Genomic DNA, 19,699 nt, shown 5'->3' on the forward strand with positions numbered 1-19,699 from the left:
TGCCTGGAATAGACTTCCTGAGCCGGTACGTCAAGCTCCATCTCTGGCCGTCTTCAAATCTAAGCTAAAAGCCCACCTTTTTGATGCTGCTTTTAACTCCTAACCCTTATTCACTTGTTCAGAACCCTTATTTTATCATCCTCACTTTAACATTCCCTTATTTATTTATTTAGTTAGTTATTTAGTTATTGCATTTGTATCCCACATTTTCCCACCTCTTTGCAGGCTCAATGTGGCTTACAATACATCATGAATAGTGGAAATACATTATAAAATAGGTATTTAGTGTTACATAAAAATCTTGGGTAACATGACAATGAAAAGAAGAAGAAAAAATCTGATAGTAATATAGCAAGCAGGTGTCATTCACATTTGCTGATCTTTGTGGTACGCCTTATCTTATCTTATCTTGTTTGTCCTGTTTGTCTGTCCCCACCTAGAGTATTGTGTTCAGTTTTGGAGGCCCGTATCTTGTTAAGGATGTAAAAAGAATTGAAACGGTGCAAAGAAAAGCTACGAGAATGGTATGGGATTTGCGTTACAAGACGTATGAGGAAAGACTTGTTGACCTGAACATGTATACCCTGGAGGAAAGGAGAAACAGGGGTGATATAATACAGACGTTCAAATATTTGAAAGGTATTAATCCGCAAACGAACCTTTTCTGTAGATGGGAAGGCGGTAGGAATAGAGGGCATGAAATGAGATTGAAGGGGGGCAGACTCAAGAAGAATGTCAGGAAGTATTTTTTCACGGAGAGGGTGGTGGATGCTTGGAATGCCCTCCTGCGGGAGGTGGTGGAAATGAAAACAGTAACAGAATTCAAACATGCGTGGGATAAACATAAAGGAATCCTCCTCAGAAGGAAGGGATCCCCAGAAGCTTAGCCGGCGGTGGGAGACAGGGCTGGTGGTTGGGAGGCGGGGTTGGTGGTTGGGAGGCGGGGATAGTGCTGGGCAGACTTATACGGTCTGTGCCCCGAAAAAGACAGGTACAAATCAAGGTAAGGTATACACAAAAAATGACAAGTGAATTTATCTTGTTGGGCAGACTGGGTGGACCGTGCAGGTCTTTTTCTGCCGTCATCTACTATGTTACTATGTTACTATGTTAATTAGATTGTAAGCTCTGTGGAGCAGGGACGGTCTCTTCATGTTCAAGTGTACAGCGCTGCGTACATCTAGTAGCACTTTAGAAATGATGAGGAGTAGTAGTAGTAGTCTTTGGGGTTCCGGAATCTTGCTAGTTTTTGGGATTCCGCACGGAATCTTGCTACTCTTTGGGATTCCGCACCGGAATCTTGCTACTCTTTGTCCTTTATCCCTTATTTGTCTGTCCTGATTAGATTGTAAGCTCTGTCAAGCAGGGACTGTCTCTTCATGTTCAGGTGTACAGCGCTGCGTACGTCTAGTAGCGCTTTAGAAATGATAAGTAGTAGTAGAAGTATGTGTTTGACTGATGCAGCCTTTGGCAAAACGTGGTCACGTCAGGTATAAGTATTTCTGGTTGAATTAAACCTGTTACTACTATTTTCTACGTGTGTTGGTCTGCTGTTTGTTCTGCTGTGTTTGCATCGCACGTCTTCTGGCTCTCGTGTTTTTGCTCACCTTGTGGGGTAGACAGGATGGACCATGCAGGTCTTTATCTGCCAACATTTCCTATGTTACTATACTACTGAACACTGTAAATGGAGCACAAACCTTTACAGCTGTTCTTTGTGTCTCTGATGTCATTGTAAGACAATAAGATATCCTCAGCGGACTATGTAACGTGTCATTGCCAGATGACACTATACAGGAAAACTCAAACTGGGCATCAGATTCCATTTTCTCTATGCAGTAGCTGAAGGAAGGTAGAGATTATTGGAGACAAAACCAAACCTTTCAGAGGGGAGGTGGGAGAGAGAAAAACGGTGACAGAATTCCTTATATGGAAAGAAAACGGAATCCAAACAAACTTTATCAGTACTTAAATGGCAACTGCAGCAACTAGGAAGTAAGGTTAGTGCCAGGAAGTCAGGCAAGATGAAATATTTGCATTTTATATCACATTCATATCATATCTCTGAGGGAGGAGGGGAAAGACATTTTAAGGAAAATGGAGTCAGTAGCATTGTTCGATTCGGTTTAATCAAGTATTGCCACTGAATGATACAAATGATAAAACCACATTACAAGAATACATTAAATGAAACTCTCTATATGCAGTTGGAATAGTGGTGAATTGCCGAACTGCCCTGTCTGTGAAGCCAGTATTTGATTATGAAAGAGTGTAACCTGCAAGGAGTGGTGGGTGTGGCTCTGGCAGACTGAATGGACCATGTGGGTCTTTATCTGCTGTCATCTACTATGTTACATATGTATTCCGAGTTGGATTCCTTTCTAAAATGCTCCTCCACATTACGAGGGGCCTCTTTTATTAAACCGCACTAGCGATTCCTGCACGGCAAATGCAACACTGCCCGTTCATATTGAATGGGCTGCAGCGCATTTCCCCCACCAAGAATCGCTAGTGCGGTTTAGTGAAAGAGGCCCTAGATTTGACAGAAATGTTGCAGCCTTCCAGCCCGGTGTGAAACACTCAGAATGTCCCGCTTTTCAAATTACCCGAGATAGCTGGATCTCCTCCTCACCACCGAATCTGAGCAGGACAGTTTTACTAAGCTGCGCTCATGTTTTTAGCGCGCGCTCAAATTTGGACATGCGCTAAATGTTAGAGACGCCAAAGCATTCCTATGGACATCTCTAATGTTTAGCGCGTGCCCAATTTCAGTGCGTCCTAAAAACATGAGCACGCCTTAGTAAAAGACCCCCCCATGCCTTTGTGCTGAGTCTTTGCAAATTCATTTCAAATCATTCCGAAAATCCCAAAGCACAGGGTGGCTTGCTTCGGATTTTTTCAGTTCTCATAAGTACATAAGTAATGCCACACTGGGAAAAGACCAAGGGTCCATCGAGCCCAGCATCCTGTCCACGACAGGGGGCCAATCCAGGCCAAGGGCACTTGGCAAGCTTGTTATTCCTGGAATTGTGAATTTTTCCCAAGTCCATTTAAGTCCACGCTAAGGGTTTCTATAGCTCTGCTTTGTATTTTCTCCCAGGTCCACTGGGGAAGGTCCAATGGAATCTTCCTCAGAAGAGAGAGTGGGGAAAAAAAAAACTGATTTCTACCAACAAACTGGAATGGCTGAAACCCACATATTCCTCATTTCATCCCAAATTGTTTGCACACCCCTAGTACTGATTTTAGGTCATGAACAGAACAGATCTGAGCTGTCAAATGTTCTGGCATCACCTGCCAAGAGATTACGGTGAAGTCTTCCATCATGACTGGGACCATCACGGACCGTCTGCGACAGGAGAGTCTGTTCTATAGACAGTCTGATTCCTCTGGATCTTTTAACTGTCCTGCAGGAAAGAAAGAAGAGACAGTGTATTAAGACACATCCCGTGGGGTGAGTGAACAGGGCTGTGAAAGAGAGATTTCACCCTGCCTTTGGCTACAGCCCGTGTGGAATCTATGCTTCCTATCTTAAACGAAGCTAGATGAAAAACATTGAGACACCGGGGACAATGATTTGCACTGAGCAGGATTTGTGGAGGTAGCTGCATCTGTCTGTGGGTTTCTTGTATATAGATGTTTGTATACAGTCATCACTGATTGAGACTGTGGTGTCCAAAAAATTGACTTTTTCTGGGGAGTAGTCAATTTTGAATCTGATTGTAGGATGGTATGTATTGAAGGCAGAATAAAATTGTTTCAGAGTTTCTTCACCCTCCGTCCAAATCATAAAAATGTCATCGATGTACCGGTAGTATTTTAGAGGTTTGGTCTGGTGTGTATTCAGAAATGTCTCTTCCAGCTCAGCCATAAAAAGGTTGGCATATTGGGGTGCTGTCCTGGTGCCCATCGCAGTGCCCATTATTTGCAGATAGATATCATTGTTAAAGCGGAAGTAGTTGTGAGTTAAAATGAATTTGATTAATTTTGTAATAGTTTCTGGTGAGTATTGATGGTCCAGTGTGGATTTTTTTAGGAGTCTTCCACATGCAGCTATGCCATCCGCATGTGGAATGTTGCTGTATAGTGATTCTACATCCATCGTGACCAGAAGGGTGTTTGGTGGTAATTGCTTGATATTTTTCAATTTATTCAGAAAGTCTGTGGTGTCTTGTATGAAGCTGTTATTTTTGTGTATGAGAGGTTTCAGAATTCCCTCTATGAGTCCAGATATTTCCTCCGTGAGCGTGCCAATACCTGATATGATTGGTCTGCCCGGGTTTCCAGGTTTGTGGATTCAAAATTGACTACTCCCCAGAAAAAGTCAATTTTTTGGACACCACAATCTCAATCAGTGATGACTGTATACAAACATCTATATACAAGAAACCCACAGACAGATGCAGCTACCTCACAACTCCAGCTTCCACCCTTCACATACAAAAAGATCCATTATTTACAGCCAAGCCACAAGATACCACCGTATCTGCTCGGACCCAGAGGATAGAGACAGACGCCTTGAAACCCTGACTGCATCCTTCAAACAGAAAGGCTACAACCCCAAAATAATCTCCAAGAATATTGCCTCCTCCCTCAAAACACCCAGGGAAAATCTGCTACAGTACAAACAAAAAAAAGCCACAGACAGAATTCCCCTTGTAGTGACATACAACCCAGAGCTGGAGAAACTGAGGAAAATCATAAGAGACCTACAGCCACTACTTCAGGAAGATGAATTACTGAAAGAGATATTCCCATCCCCACCAGTACTGGCCTTCCAACAGCCTCCAAACTTAAAACGCAAGCTGATCAGAAGTAAACTCCCAACACAGACGGAAAAAGAAAAGGGCACGTTTCCCTGTAACACATCCAGCTGCAAACTATGCCAAAACATTTCACAAGACCCCACAGTCATTCACAAGGGAAAAATATTCAACATAAAGGACTATTTTACATGCTCATCTTCCAATGTGGTATATGTCATTCAGTGTAAAAAATGTAACGAAGGATGCTATATTGGAGAAACAGGCCAGATGCTTAAGACAAGATTCAATCTGCACAGACATCACATGAAAATAGCCGGTGCCAGTCAGGCCCCCACCCCTGTGGGCCAACACTTCACAAGACCAGAACACTGCACCAGTGATTTCACAGTAAGAATACTGAAAGGTAACTTTAAAACAATACAGGAACGTAAGACCTTTGAAATAAAAATGATTGAATATTTTGACACCCAACAAACAGGACTTAAAAAGGATCTGGGTTTTCTAACCCATTATAAGCTATAAGCTGTATTTCTCTGTTTATTACCCTCCACTCACCTACCAACACCCATTCTGTTAGAATATCAATGAAATGCTTTGTTGTCCCCATGCATACCCCCACCCTCCCACTCTGTCAGACTGTCAAAGTGATGTTTCTCTTATACTGTATATACTATCTGCTACCACATTTGCTTATTTCCGATCTGAGGAAGAAGGGCAACCTTCGAAAGCTAATCAAGAAATGTATTAAGTTATGTCCAATAAAAAAGGTATCATCTTATTTTCCTTTCCATGTTTTATTTTGTTTGATTTCTATTGATAACCTTTAAGAGTGGACTAACACGGCTACCACACCTCTCTACTTAAGATGGATTAGGGAAGAAAGGAAGGACTTTGAACTGAGGGACAGACCTGAATGGGGGAGGGGGAGAGAGCCAAATATAGAAGGTGAGAGGATTGGTTCTTGGGTGGAAGGTGACAGAGAAATAACAACCCATGATGGAAGAACGGTGGCAATGGAGGAGATTGAGGATAGATGGAGAAGAGAGAGAGGAGCAAGGATGGGAGGGCAGGAGTAAAGGATACGGAATGGAGAAAATAAGAGAAAAGACGAGGAGTAGAGAAAGCGGAGAAGGCAGGATGAGCAGATAAATGAAGAACAAAGAACAAGATAGAGAAAAAGTTAAAAATCCATTGTTTTGAAAAGAAACAAAGGAAGAGAAAAGAATTAAAATAGAGGTGAAAAAAGGACAAATATGTGGATAAAAGAGACAAAGGGAAGGAGAATTAAAAGGACATCAGAGAGAAAGAAAAGTAAAAAAATATATATTTATTGTGAAGAAAAGAAACAAAGGGCTCCTTTTACACACTGAACAAACAGATAAAGAAATGTTTACAGAAATTAGGAAAGCTGGCAGCTTAGCCAAAATTATAATAATGGGTGATTTCAGTTAGCCGATATTGGCTGGATAAATGTTGCATCAGAGAGAACTAGGGAAGTAAAATTCCTTGATGTAATAAATGACTGTTTCTTGGAGAAACTGGTCTAAGAGCCGACAAGAGGAGGAGCTATTTTGGATCTAATCCTTAGTGGACTGCAGGGCACAGTATGAGAGGTAACAGTGTTGGATCCACTGGGAAACGGTGATCATAACATAAGTACATAAGTACATAAGTAATGCCACACTGGGAAAAGACCAAGGGTCCATCGAGCCCAGCATCCTGTCCACGACAGCGGCCAATCCAGGCCAAGGGCACCTGACAAGCTTCCCAAACGTACAAACATTCTATACATGTTATTCCTGGAATTTTAGATTTTTCCAAGTCCGTTTAGTAGCGGTTTATGGACTTGTCCTTTAGGAAACCGTCCAACCCCTTTTTAAACACTGCTAAGCTAACCGCCTTCACCACTTTCTCCGGCAACGAATTCCAGAGTTTAATTATGCGTTGGGTGAAGGAAAATTTTCTCCGATTTGTTTTAAATTTACTACACTGTAGTTTCATCGCATGCCCCCTAGTCCTAGTATTTTTGGAAAGCGGGAACAGACGCTTCACATCCACCTGTTCCACTCCACTCATTATTTTATATACCTCTATCATGTCTCCCCTCAGCCATCTCTTCTCCAAGCTATATAGCCCTAGCCTCCTTAGTCTTTCTTCATAGGGAAGTCGTCCCATCCCCGCTATCATTTTAGTCGCCCTTCTCTGCACCTTTTCCAATTCTACTATATCTTTCTTGAGATGCGTCGACCAGAATTGAACACAATACTCAAGGTGCGGTCGCACCATGGAGCGATACATCGGCATTATAACATCCTCACACCTGTTTTCCATACCTTTCCTAATAATACCCAACATTCTATTTGCTTTCTTAGCCGCAGCAGCACACTGAGCAGAAGGTTTCAGTGTGATATCTGGAGTGAAGTCACTAAGGAAACCTACAGTAGCAGCATTTAATTTTCGAAAGGGTGACTATGATAAAATGAGGAAAATGGTTAAAAAGAAGCTGAAAGGATTGGCCGCAAAGGTTAGGACTTTAAATCAGGTATGGATGTTGTTTAAAAATACCATCGTGGAAGCCCAGACTAGATGTATTCCACGTATTAACAGAGGTGGGAAAAAACCCCAAATGACAGCCAGCATGGTTAAAAGGTGAGGTGAGAAAGGTTATTAGAGCCAAAAGAACATCCTTCAAAAAATGGAAAAAGGATCTGAATGAAGAAAATAAGAAGCAACATAAGCACTGTCAATCTCGATGTAAAGCATTGATAAAGAGGGCTGAAAGAGAATATAAAGAAAACTTGCTACGGAGACAAGACAAATTAAACTCGGGTATAAAGTATCACATACCACGTAAAATGAGTTTATCTTGTTGGGCAGACTGGATGGACCTTAAAGTCTTTATCTGCCGTCATTTACTATGTTACTAGGTTACTCTTTGGGGTTCTACATGGAATGTTGCTATTAACTGGGATTCCGTAATCTTGTAACTCTTTAGGATTCCAGAATCTTCAGAACTTTTAGTACAAGAAGAGAGCTGGGCAGACTTCTGCGGTCTGTGCCCTGAGAATGGCAAGGACAAATCAAACTCAGGTATAAAGTATCACATACCATGTAAAATGAGTTTATCTTGTTGGGCAGACTGGATGGACCGTACAGGGCTTTATCTGCCATCATTTACTATGTTACTAGGTTACTCTTTGGGATTCTTCATGGGATTCCGTAATCTTGTAACTCTTTAGGATTCTACATGGAATGTTGCTATTAACTGGGATTCCGTAATCTTGTAACTCTTTAGGATTCCAGAATCTTCAGAACTTTTAGTACAAGAAGAGAGCTGGGCAGACTTCTGCGGTCTGTGCCCTGAGAATGGCAAGGACAAATCAAACTCAGGTATAAAGTATCACATACCATGTAAAATGAGTTTATCTTGTTGGGCAGACTGGATGGACCGTACAGGGCTTTATCTGCCGTCATTTACTATGTTACTAGGTTACTCTTTGGGATTCTTCATGGGATTCCGGAATCTTGTAACTCTTTAGGATTCTACATGGAATGTTGCTACTAATTGGGATTCCGGAATCTTGTAACTCTTTAGGATTCCAGAATCTTCAGAACTTCTAGTACAAGAACAGTGCTGGGCAGACTTCTACGGTCTGTGCCCTGAGAATGGCAAGGACAAATGAAACTCAGGTATAAAGTATCACATACCATGTAAAACGAGTTTATCTTGTTGGGCAGACTGGATGGACCGTACAGGGCTTTATCTGCCATCATTTACTATGTTACTATGTTCAGATCCTGTGCAGACTCAGAGCAAAGTACATCAAAAGCAGAAAGCCTGAGAGGGAATCTGTGGGACCATTAGATCATGAAGAGAAAAAGGGACACAGGGAGGATAAGGCCATAGCGGAGAGCTTGAACGAATTCTTTGTTTCGGTCTTTATGGAAGAAGATGTAAGGAGAGAGCAGACAGACTGTCCCAGTTTTATTCTACCTGGGAACTGACCTAGAACACCTATGGACAGCTACCTGAATAGAACTGGGATGGTCTGTCTGCTCTCTCCTAACTTTACTTGATTAGCAGACTGAAAAGTGCTGCTCACTGGATAACTCCTGGCAATGCTCAGAGTCTGTCCCTAGACCGCCAAGGAGTTCTGATCAGATCTTCAGCACCACTAGCTGGTTATGGGCAGAGGTATATCTGGGAAGGACCCAGTCAGCGTCAGTTAACCGGGTAGGAGTAGCTGGTTAGTAGACGCTGCTAACCAGATAAGTACCAGTAAGAGAGATATGTCACTGAATATGTCCTCTGACTACCTCAGCACTATCTGGACGGAGCCGAGGGGGTCTTTGGACAGAGCATGGCTGAGCTGGAGGTTATTCGGTTAGTCAACGTATTCAGACCACTAACTGGATAACAATCCGGGTAAAGATAAGGACAGCAAAAAGGTTTGTCATCCGGTTAGTGGTCTGAATGTGGCTGCTGACTGGGCAGATATTGAGCACCAATTGGTATCCAGGTACCAGAACTGAATACCTGGTTTTATTGTAACCACAGTGGTCGCAGTTACATATCAGGTCCCTAGTATTTAACTGGGCCTTAGCAGCACAGGTAGCTTATGGGGTGAATTTTCTAAAATTTAGTCAGGACTTCGAGTTATAAATAAATAAAATACTGGGCACAGAGGGCATCCATGCCAGAGTTGGGATTGCATCTATGTGTAAAGTAGAGGATTTTCATCAGCAGACTTGGTCAATATACGCTGGAAATGTAGACACAGAGAGACAAGTACATAAGTGTTGCCACACTGGGACAGACCAAAGGTCCATCAAGCCCAGCATCCTGTTTCCAACAGTGGCCAATCCAGGTCACAAGTACCTGGCAGAAACCCAAACAGTAGCAACATTCCATGTAGAACCCCAAAGAATAGCAAGATTCTAGAATTCTAGATTCCATGCAGAATTTCAAAGCGTAACAACATTCCATGTAGAACCCCAAAGAGTAGCAAGATTCCATTTAGAATCCCAAGTACATAAGTGTTGCCATACTGGGACAGACCAAAGGTCCATGAAGCCCAGCATCCTGTTTCCAACAGTGGCCAAAACAGGTCACAAATACCTGGCAAGATCCCCAAAAAGTACAAAACATTTTATGCTGCTTATCCCAGAAATAAGCAGTGGATTTCCCCCAAGTCCATTTTAATAATGGTCTATGGACTTTTCCTTTAGGAAGCCATCCGAACCTTTTTTAAAACCCCGCCAAGCTAACCGCCTTTACCACATTATCTGGCAACGAATTCCAGAGTTTAATTACACATTAGGTGAAGAAACATTTTCTCCAATTCGTTTTTAATTTACTACTTTGTAGCTTCATCGCATGCCCCCTAGTCCTAGTATTTTTGGAAAGAGTAAACAAACGATTCATGTCTACTCTTTCCACTCCACTCATTATTTTATAGACCTCTATCATATCTCCCCTCAGCCGTCTTTTCTCCAAGCTGAAGAGCCCTAGCCGCTTTAGCCTTTCCTCATAGGGACAAACATCACACTGAACCCAGCAGCCAAAGATAGAGTGCCAGGCGGAGAACTTACTTGTCTCAGGGGTGACATCTGTTCCCTGCTCTTCCATGCCCTCTGCACCTGCCTCTCTGCTTCCTTCACGTAAGCTCTTTGCTTCCTCCATGGCAATCTCAGTCCCAGGGCTTTCAGCAGGTCTCTCCGCTGTCACAGAAAGACACAAAACATCGTGTAATTCTTGGAGAAGGGAGTTGGTTTTTCCGTGGTTTCTCCATCTCTTAGATGTGCCCTGAGCTGGAGAGGATGACGGCACTTTGCACAGCTGTCCTCCGGGGAATGGTTTCTTCCTCAACCCACCTCTCTGTTTCCGCAGCCTTAACATGACGAGCAGCACTGCAGCAGCCAGAAGCAACGCTAGCACGAGTACTGGGATCAGGATTGAAAGCAGGTCTGGTCCACTTCTCAGCGTCCTGCAATGACACTTGAGTTACTTACAGGACTCGGGCCCCACATTCAACGACTACATGAGTTCAGATTCACAAATTCCAAAGTTACCAGGTCAAGTCCACGTCCAGAAAAATCAGCACCCTCCTCCTGTTTTTAAAGCAATTTAGCTTTTTAAACAGCTCCTCTGTGTGGAAAATCTACGTGGTCGATATTTTAAATGATTTATCCGACCCTAGAGCAGATCATCAGCTGCACATAACCGGAGTGCCGTGACCTCCACAGCTCTAGCCGGTTCGTGCCGTGGCCGTGTCAGGACAAAGCTGGGAGATACCCAGGATCTGCCGATATGCAGTGGTGGTATTTGGATAGAAAAAAGACTGTCCTGTGTTAAATGGGTAGCTATCCAGATACTGCCGTTGAGTATCAGTGGTACCTGGGTAACTCCTAGTGGCTGCCATGATATGTCCAGATAGTCAATCCGGTACCAAAACATTCAGGTCTAATTTATCTGGTGGTGGCTACTGTTTAAAGAAATATTGACCACAGCTAGCTGAATATTGCCACCTATCATGAATCTGGATAGATAGATCCAGAGTAGGGTTACCATATAGCTCCAGAAAATGGAGGACAAATTGATCCAGTCCGGGTTTTGCTTCCATTGAAAGCAATGGTAGTAAAACCCAGACTGGCTCAATCTGTCCTCCTTTTTCTGGAGCCATATGGTATCCCAGAGCAGCCAAGATACCCAGTTTCCAGGAGGGAAACCTTTTGGCCAGGCCTGGCTTTGAACTTACATTCTAAACAGTCCGGTGCTTGTAGGCCATGATGTACTGCAGGTCCCATAATGCACCAGGTTGGGGTAGTCAGACATGCACGACTGACTTAAAATCTTAACTAGGAAATTTGGCAGCTCTGTGGAACTAGATTTGGTGGTCCACCGGGAAAGGTCTGTGCAAGGGTTTTGTGACCCACCCCTCCATCAACATTCTGATAATTAATCCAACCTTCATGATCATAATGGGTTGTTTATTTATTTTTCTTATTTATATTCTGCTTTAAACCAAAGCAGATTACAATTTTTAAAAAAACTGCCTCCTCCCCCCCTCCCCCATGCAGGTCATGGAATGTGCTGATGGTCCATTGACTTATCTGGCTGTCAGTATCTATTCTTTTGCCTTGACGTCTGCTGCTCTTTTCGCTCTTCACAAGTTGCCCTCCCCCCTCCCCCACCCCAACTTGGTGATCAACTGGTTTTGCCTAATGGTTGGAACAGAGATCTTCAAGGCTGTTGTTGGTGTCACTGTTCTGATTTTCACTTATATCATATTATCCAGTTGCGCTTTTTGCGTATGAACTGCCAAACCAAACTAAGGCATAAGGCTCCCATCTCTGTCCAGTTTGACTGAGCCCGCTCGATCCAGGCTGCTTTTGTCCAATTGCACACAGAGTCATTGTTCTGATTTTTAGGGAAAATCTGAGGTACCACTCCATGCATTCAGAACTGGACCAGCTTGTTCCGCTGAATTAGGGGTATTGTGTTACTGAATAAACCAGTGAACTGCAACAGACAGATACAGCTTTTATCTTGTATTTCAAAACCTAAAATTAAGTCCCTGCTGCTCCCAGTCTCACCTTTCAGCAGGTATGGCTTCCTCTTGCTGTGTTTTAGCTGTGATGAAATCCTTGCTTTCCCAGAGAGATGGGGACTGGGTGCGCCCTCTGCTGTTAGTGTGGGGGGATGCAGCATGTCTTCCCGCAGGATCCACTGTAACAGGGAAAATGGAAAAGGAGAACAAAGGAGAGAGGTGGACATGGCAAACAGAGAAAGTAATAACCCCCCTCCCACCACACCCCATTTGCCATGAATTTTTTATACAGTTAATTTTATAGTCCATCCTTCATTCCCTTTCTTGCCCCAGACAGGTAACCTTACCGGTCAATATTCAGTATTCACCAACCGCTAATTTAGACCTGGATATTCAGTGCCAGGTGATGTCCAGGTACTGGCATTGACTATCCCATGACCCTCCAATTTCCTCTGTAGCCTTTCATGAGGTACCTTATCAAACGCCTTTTGAAAATCCAGATACACAATATCAACCGGCTCCCCTTTGTCCACATGTTTGTTTACCCCTTCAAATAATAGAAGTAAATTGGTCAGGCAAGATTTCCCCACACAAAAGCCGTGCTGACTCGGTCTCAGTAATCCATGTCCTCGGATGTGCTCTGTAATTTTGTTTTTAATAATAGCCTCTACCATTTTCCCTGGCACCGACGTCAGACTCACCGGTCTATAATTTCCCGGATCTCCCCTGGAGCCTTTTTTAAAAATGGGCGTTGCATTGGCCACCCTCTAATCTTCCGGTACCACGCTCGATTTTAAGGATAAATTGCATATCACTAACAGTAGCTCCGCAAGCTCATTTTTCAGTTCTATCAGTACTCTAGGATGAAGATGTCTTCCTCCAGCACTGACTGCCTGCCCCTGCCGCTGCTTTTCCTCTCAGGGCATGCTGGGTTTCAAAACTGAGCATACGCGCCTGCGAGGAAAAGCAGCCACTCAGCAACGGGCAGAAGAGCAGGGCTGGAGAAAGCTCCGGGTCCTCCCCAGCCTCCAAGGAGGACCAGACGCCGGAGTTTTCTCTCTCCTGCTCCTCTTGGGACTTGGGTCCAGGAGAGAGAGAGAGACCCCAGGGAATTTTGCCCCCTGCCTCGGTGACCCTGGGAATCTGTATTATTTATTTATTTGTGACATTTACAGTGGGGGAAATAAGTATTTGATCCCTTGCTGATTTTGTAAGTTTGCCCACTGACAAAGACATGAGCAGCCCATAATTGAAGGGTAGGTTATTGGTAACAGTGAGAGATAGCACATCACAAATTAAATCCGGAAAATCACATTGTGGAAAGTATATGAATTTATTTGCATTCTGCAGAGGGAAATAAGTATTTAATCCCTCTGGCAAACAAGACCTAATACTTGGTGGCAAAACCCTTGTTGGCAAGCACAGCGGTCAGACGTCTTCTGTAGTTGATGATGAGGTTTGCACACATGTCAGGAGGAATTTTGGTCCACTCCTCTTTGCAGATCATCTCTAAATCATTAAGAGTTCTGGGCTGTCGCTTGGCAACTCGCAGCTTCAGCTCCCTCCATAAGTTTTCAATGGGATTAAGGTCTGGTGACTGGCTAGGCCACTCCATGACCCTAATGTGCTTCTTCCTGAGCCACTCCTTTGTTGCCTTGGCTGTATGTTTTGGGTCATTGTCGTGCTGGAAGACCCAGCCACGACCCATTTTTAAGGCCCTGGCGGAGGGAAGGAGGTTGTCACTCAGAATTGTACGGTACATGGCCCCATCCATTCTCCCATTGATGCGGTGAAGTAGTCCTGTGCCCTTAGCAGAGAAACACCCCAAAAACATAACATTTCCACCTCCATGCTTGACAGTGGGGACGGTGTTCTTTGGGTCATAGGCAGCATTTCTCTTCCTCCAAACACGGCGAGTTGAGTTCATGCCAAAGAGCTCAATTTTTGTCTCATCTGACCACAGCACCTTCTCCCAATCACTCTCGGCATCATCCAGGTGTTCACTGGCAAACTTCAGACGGGCCGTCACATGTGCCTTCCGGAGCAGGGGGACCTTGCGGGCACTGCAGGATTGCAATCCGTTATGTCGTAATGTGTTACCAATGGTTTTCGTGGTGACAGTGGTCCCAGCTGCCTTGAGATCATTGACAAGTTCCCCCCTTGTAGTTGTAGGCTGATTTCTAACCTTCCTCATGATCAAGGATACCCCACGAGGTGAGATTTTGCGTGGAGCCCCAGATCTTTGTCGATTGACAGTCATTTTGTACTTCTTCCATTTTCTTACTATGGCACCAACAGTTGTCTCCTTCTCGCCCAGCGTCTTACTGATGGTTTTGTAGCCCATTCCAGCCTTGTGCAGGTGTATGATCTTGTCCCTGACATCCTTAGACAGCTCCTTGCTCTTGGCCATTTTGTAGAGGTTAGAGTCTGACTGATTCACTGAGTCTGTGGACAGGTGTCTTTCATACAGGTGACCATTGCCGACAGCTGTCTGTCATGCAGGTAACGAGTTGATTTGGAGCATCTACCTGGTCTGTAGGGGCCAGATCTCTTACTGGTTGGTGGGGGATCAAATACTTATTTCCCTCTGCAGAATGCAAATAAATTCATATACTTTCCACAATGTGATTTTCCGGATTTAATTTGTGATGTGCTATCTCTCACTGTTACCAATAACCTACCCTTCAATTATGGGCTGCTCATGTCTTTGTCAGTGGGCAAACTTACAAAATCAGCAAGGGATCAAATACTTATTTCCCCCACTGTATATCCCACATTATCCCAAACAAGCTTGAGTTCAACGTGGCTTACAATAAACAGTAAAGGGCATATAACAGAGATTAATGCGTAAGAGAGTATAACTCATTTCCTCATGTTCTTGCCCTTCCCGTCCCCATTTTATGTTTTAAATAAATGTGAACTATGAACTGTAAGATGCACAGTACCTGCATTCAGCACAAAGAAAGGTTTTCTTTAGAGAGAGAAACAGTAATGAAACCCACCACCAAACAGAAGGGCTGTCAAGTTACCCAGTTCTGGGGAGGGAGACATTTTGGCCAGCCCTAGTTTTGAACTCACAACCCTAATGCAGTAAATGGGTGAGAGTAATACATTTGATATACTGCCTTTGTGTTTACACATCAAGGGCTAGATTTTATATATCACCCCTAAAAAATCCACACTGAAAAAAATGTATAGAATACACCGAAATTTCAGCGCAGTTTATAGAATACACCAAGCGTCAGCCAATGCGACTAAATCGGTTTAAATGCTGATGCCTAAATTAGGCACGGATCGGGTGTATTCTATAACAGCACGCATAGATTTTGGAAACACCCATGACCCGCCCATTCCACACCCATGGCCACACTCCTTTTCCAGTTATGCGTATTAAAATTTATGTGCACCATTTTACAGAATACTCTTAGACGGTTGTGCTTATAAATTCTAATTAATGCAAATTAGTGTCAATAATTGCTTGTTAATTGGCAATTATCAATGCTGATTGGCTTCTTAATTAATTAAGTTGCATGCACAAATCTAGAATACAACTGGATTTGCACACTTAACATAAGTTGCGCTATATAGAATCCAGGGGTAAATGCAGTTTCTTTTTCTGTCCCTAGAGGGCTCACAATCTAAATGGGTTTTTTTTTACCTGGGGCAATGAAGGGTTAAGGGGTCCTTTTACTAAGCCACGTAAGCATCTTTGTTTGCCCAACGTGTACCAAAATGGAGTTACCACTGGGCTACCGTGTGGCTCTTGCGGTAATTTCATTTTTGGCGTGCATCCGATACACGAGTCTGAAAAATAGTTTTTATTTTTGGCTGCACATATCGGCCACGTGCCAGGCGACATTTGATGCGCGTAGGTCATTACCACCAGGTTACCACATGAGACCTTACCGCTAGATCAATGGCTGGTGGTAAGGTCTCAGACCCAAAATGGGCGCGTGGCAATTTTCATTTTGCCGCACATCCATTTTTGGCAAAAATGTAAAAACAGCCTTTTTTACAGGCGTGCTGAATTATGGATGAGCGCGCACTCAAAACCCGCTTGTACACTACCACAAGCCATTTTTCAGTGCGCCTTTGTAAAACCCTTATTCACTTGTTCAGAACCCTTATTTTATCATCCTCACTTTAATATTTCCTTATTTCTTGTTTGTCCTGTTTGTCTGTCCTAATTAAATTGTAAGCTCTGTCGAGTAGGGACTGACTCTTACATGTTCAGTGTACAGCATTGCGTACGTCTAGTAGCGCTATAGAAATGATAAGTAGCAGTAGTAGTAGTCTTTGGGATTCCAGAATCTTTCTACTCTTTGGGATTCTGCACGGAATCTTGCTACTCTTTGGGATTCCGGAATCTTGCTACTGTTTGTCCTTATCCCTTATTTGTCCTGTTTGTCTGTCCTAATTAGATTGTAAGCTCTGTCGAGCAGGGACTGTCTCTTCATGTTCAAGTGTACAGCGCTGCGTATGTCTAGTAGCGCTTTAGAAATGATAAGTAGTAGTAGTAAAAGGACCTCTAAGTGATTTGCCCAGGGTCACAGTTGGAATTGAACCTGGCTCTCCTGGGTCTCAGCCCACTGCACCACCCATTAGGCTACTCCATCCATACTACTCAGGCTACGGATGTCAGAAATACAGAATTGACCTAAAATCTCCCTCTTGAAACTGGGTCACTTAGAAGTTCTGAAACAAGACACAGGAAAAAGATCACATTAGTACATAAGTATTGCCATACTGGGAAAGACCAGAGGTCCATCAAGCCCGGCATCCTGGGCTTGATGGCTTTAAAATCCACAACCAGTGGAACATACGAACTGAAGCTTGATTATATATATACATTATAAGTGAACACTGAAGGACACATGTCACTCACTTGTACACTGTAGAGAGATATCTCCAGTTAGTCATAGACTATTGTTTGACTGAAATGTGTCTTCATCTTTGCCAGAATCCCTGGGCACCATGCATTACCCACATGCACAAGGACATGCACCACACACAACCCGGTTCAGTGGTTTTTACCAGTGATCCCTTCAGTGGTGTGTCTGTGATCTGAGAGACCGAGGTGCCCCCTGCTGTCCATTCTGGAGACAGCAGCTCGTTCAGTTTTTCGATTCTCAAGGACAGAGCGTGTGGAGTCTGTCAAATAGTGAATTTCTAGAGAACAACAGTGAGAGCAAACAATTTTATTATCTGTGCTTGAAACTGTTTTCTGCAATATGTTCAGCTCTCACCAGAGCAAAGCATCTGGTAAGTTACTACTACAAATCATTTCTTTAACTCTTCTAGTCTCGGGATGTGCTCTGTACAGATTCATGGAAGAGACGCCTGTGGAATGCATGAAGCCTCCAGTGTAAAAGAGATGCATAAGAAAAAAAATATCACTTAACAATTATAGTAGAACATATTTAACACGAGATGGAAAACGTCAGGAAAGTCAGGGTTTGGGATTCTCAAAGAGATGGGTTTGAATGCAACCAGAGAAGGAGCAAGGATCGACAATTCAGGCAGGCAATGCCAGGCACACTGTCCCACAAGACAGAAAATAGAGAGATCGGAATTAGCAAGAGAGGAGATGGCCACTGATATGAGCAGCTTGTGTCATGAATGGTGGCCACCAGGAGGGATAAGAGATGTACATAAGTGTTGCCACACTGGGACAGACCGAAGGTCCATCAAGCCCAGCATCCTGTTTCCAACAGTGGTCAATCCAGGTTACAAGTACCTCGCAAGATCCCAACACAGTGCAATACATTTTATGCTGCTTATCCTAGAAATAAGCGGTGGATTTTCCCAAGTCCATTTTAATAATAGTCTATGGACTTTTCCTTTAGGAAGCCATCTAAACCTTTTTTAAACCCTGCTAAGCTAACTGCTTTTACTACATTCTCTGGCAATAAATTCCAGAGTTTAATTACGCGTCAAGTAAAGAAATATTTCCTCTGATTCGTTTTCAATTTACTACTTTGTAGCTTCATCGCATGCCCCCTAGTGCTAGTATTTTTGCAAAGAGTAAACAAACGATTCACGTCTACCTGTTCCACTCCACTCATTATTTTATAGACCTCTATCATATCTCCTCTCAGCTGTCTCTTCTCCAAGCTGAAAAGCCCTTGACGCTTCAGCCTTTCCTCATAGGGAAGTCGTCCCATCCCATTTATCATTTTCATCGCCCTTCTCTGTACCTTTTCTAATTCCACTATATCTTTTTTGAGATGCGGTGACCAGAATTCAACACAATATTTGAGGTGCGGCCGTATCATGGAGCGATACAAAGGCATTATAATGTCCTCATTTTTGTTGGCGTTATAATGCCTTTGTATTGCTCCATGGTGCGATGAGAGGTAATGTGGAGCTGCAGAACGATTGCATTTAAAGGGGATACATTTCCTATGTCATTACAAACAACGGCCCATCCCCAGTGATAATGACGCTGGTGGAAGATAAGTCAGGCAGCTGAATCTGAATACTGGAGAGAGATAGTACTAGGAAATCTGTGCCGAGCCAGTTGCAAGCATGAGAAGATGAGAAGCTGGATAAGGGTCCCAGTAATGTGTTTAGGAAGAAATAGACTTTTATAAGCAAAGGAGTGACAGGTGTTGGTTGTGTAGAAAGACAAAGAGGGAAGAGCTGAAAAAGTCTCCAAGGTTGGGAGCTGAGATGACAGGGAGAATGAGAGCGTTATCAACCAAAACAAAAATGGGGATGGGGAAAGTGCGTCTTTTTAAGTTGCAAGTGGCGATGAAACATCCAGGCAACCATGTCGGAAGAGCAAACTGAGATCTGAAACTGGTTTAGCAGCAAAAGGTTCATGTTTTTACTTTAATTGATATTATTCTGGGTCCAGTTTGTAGAGTTTACAGGGCAGGTTCTCAGAACTCTTACATGGCCGCACTTACCTGTCCCACTGCTTCTGTCATATTGCCAGGAGGGGGCCCCGGTAAGCCTGGTGCTACCAACACTTGGGACAAGATGGCCACCTTCTCTTTGGCTCACGCTTGAAGGTGGGTGTGTCACCCCCAGGATTGGTCTTGCTAAGGGATCAGAGAGGGATGGAGATAAAAAGAGTTGTGTGCCCTGAGTGTACAACTGGATCATACAGTATGTTCAGACTTTCCATGGCTGTTTCCTTCATGGAAATCTGCCCATCTTCAAGTCTTTGCTTAAAACCCACCTCTTCAATGCTGCGTTCGGCACCTAACTCTTTCAGGAAATCCAGACTGCCCCTATCAGACTGACTGTTCACGTGTCCTTTAGATTGTAAGCTCTTTGAGCAGGGACCGTCCCTCTATGTTAAATTGTACAGCGCTGCGTAACCCTAGTAGCACTTTAGAAATGTTAAGTAGTACTAGTAGTATGGAGAAAGTGCTG

At 43.5% G+C, this 19,699-nt stretch overlaps 1 protein-coding gene across 1 annotated transcript in view; it reads right to left on the reverse strand.

The window, feature by feature from the left end:
• Positions 1 to 19,699, reverse strand: part of PIGR (polymeric immunoglobulin receptor) — a 148,394-nt gene that overhangs the window by 91,484 nt on the left and 37,211 nt on the right. The window contains exons 7-9 of the mRNA XM_030221618.1: positions 12,363 to 12,495; positions 10,641 to 10,753; positions 10,359 to 10,487 (exon numbers count right to left, since the gene is read on the reverse strand). Coding sequence (XP_030077478.1) covers positions 10,359 to 10,487; positions 10,641 to 10,753; positions 12,363 to 12,495 — 375 coding nt within the window. The remainder of the gene's footprint in view (positions 1 to 10,358; positions 10,488 to 10,640; positions 10,754 to 12,362; positions 12,496 to 19,699) is intronic.

This window comes from Microcaecilia unicolor, chromosome 12, assembly GCF_901765095.1.
Source record: "Microcaecilia unicolor chromosome 12, aMicUni1.1, whole genome shotgun sequence".
Classification (NCBI taxonomy): domain Eukaryota; kingdom Metazoa; phylum Chordata; class Amphibia; order Gymnophiona; family Siphonopidae; genus Microcaecilia; species Microcaecilia unicolor.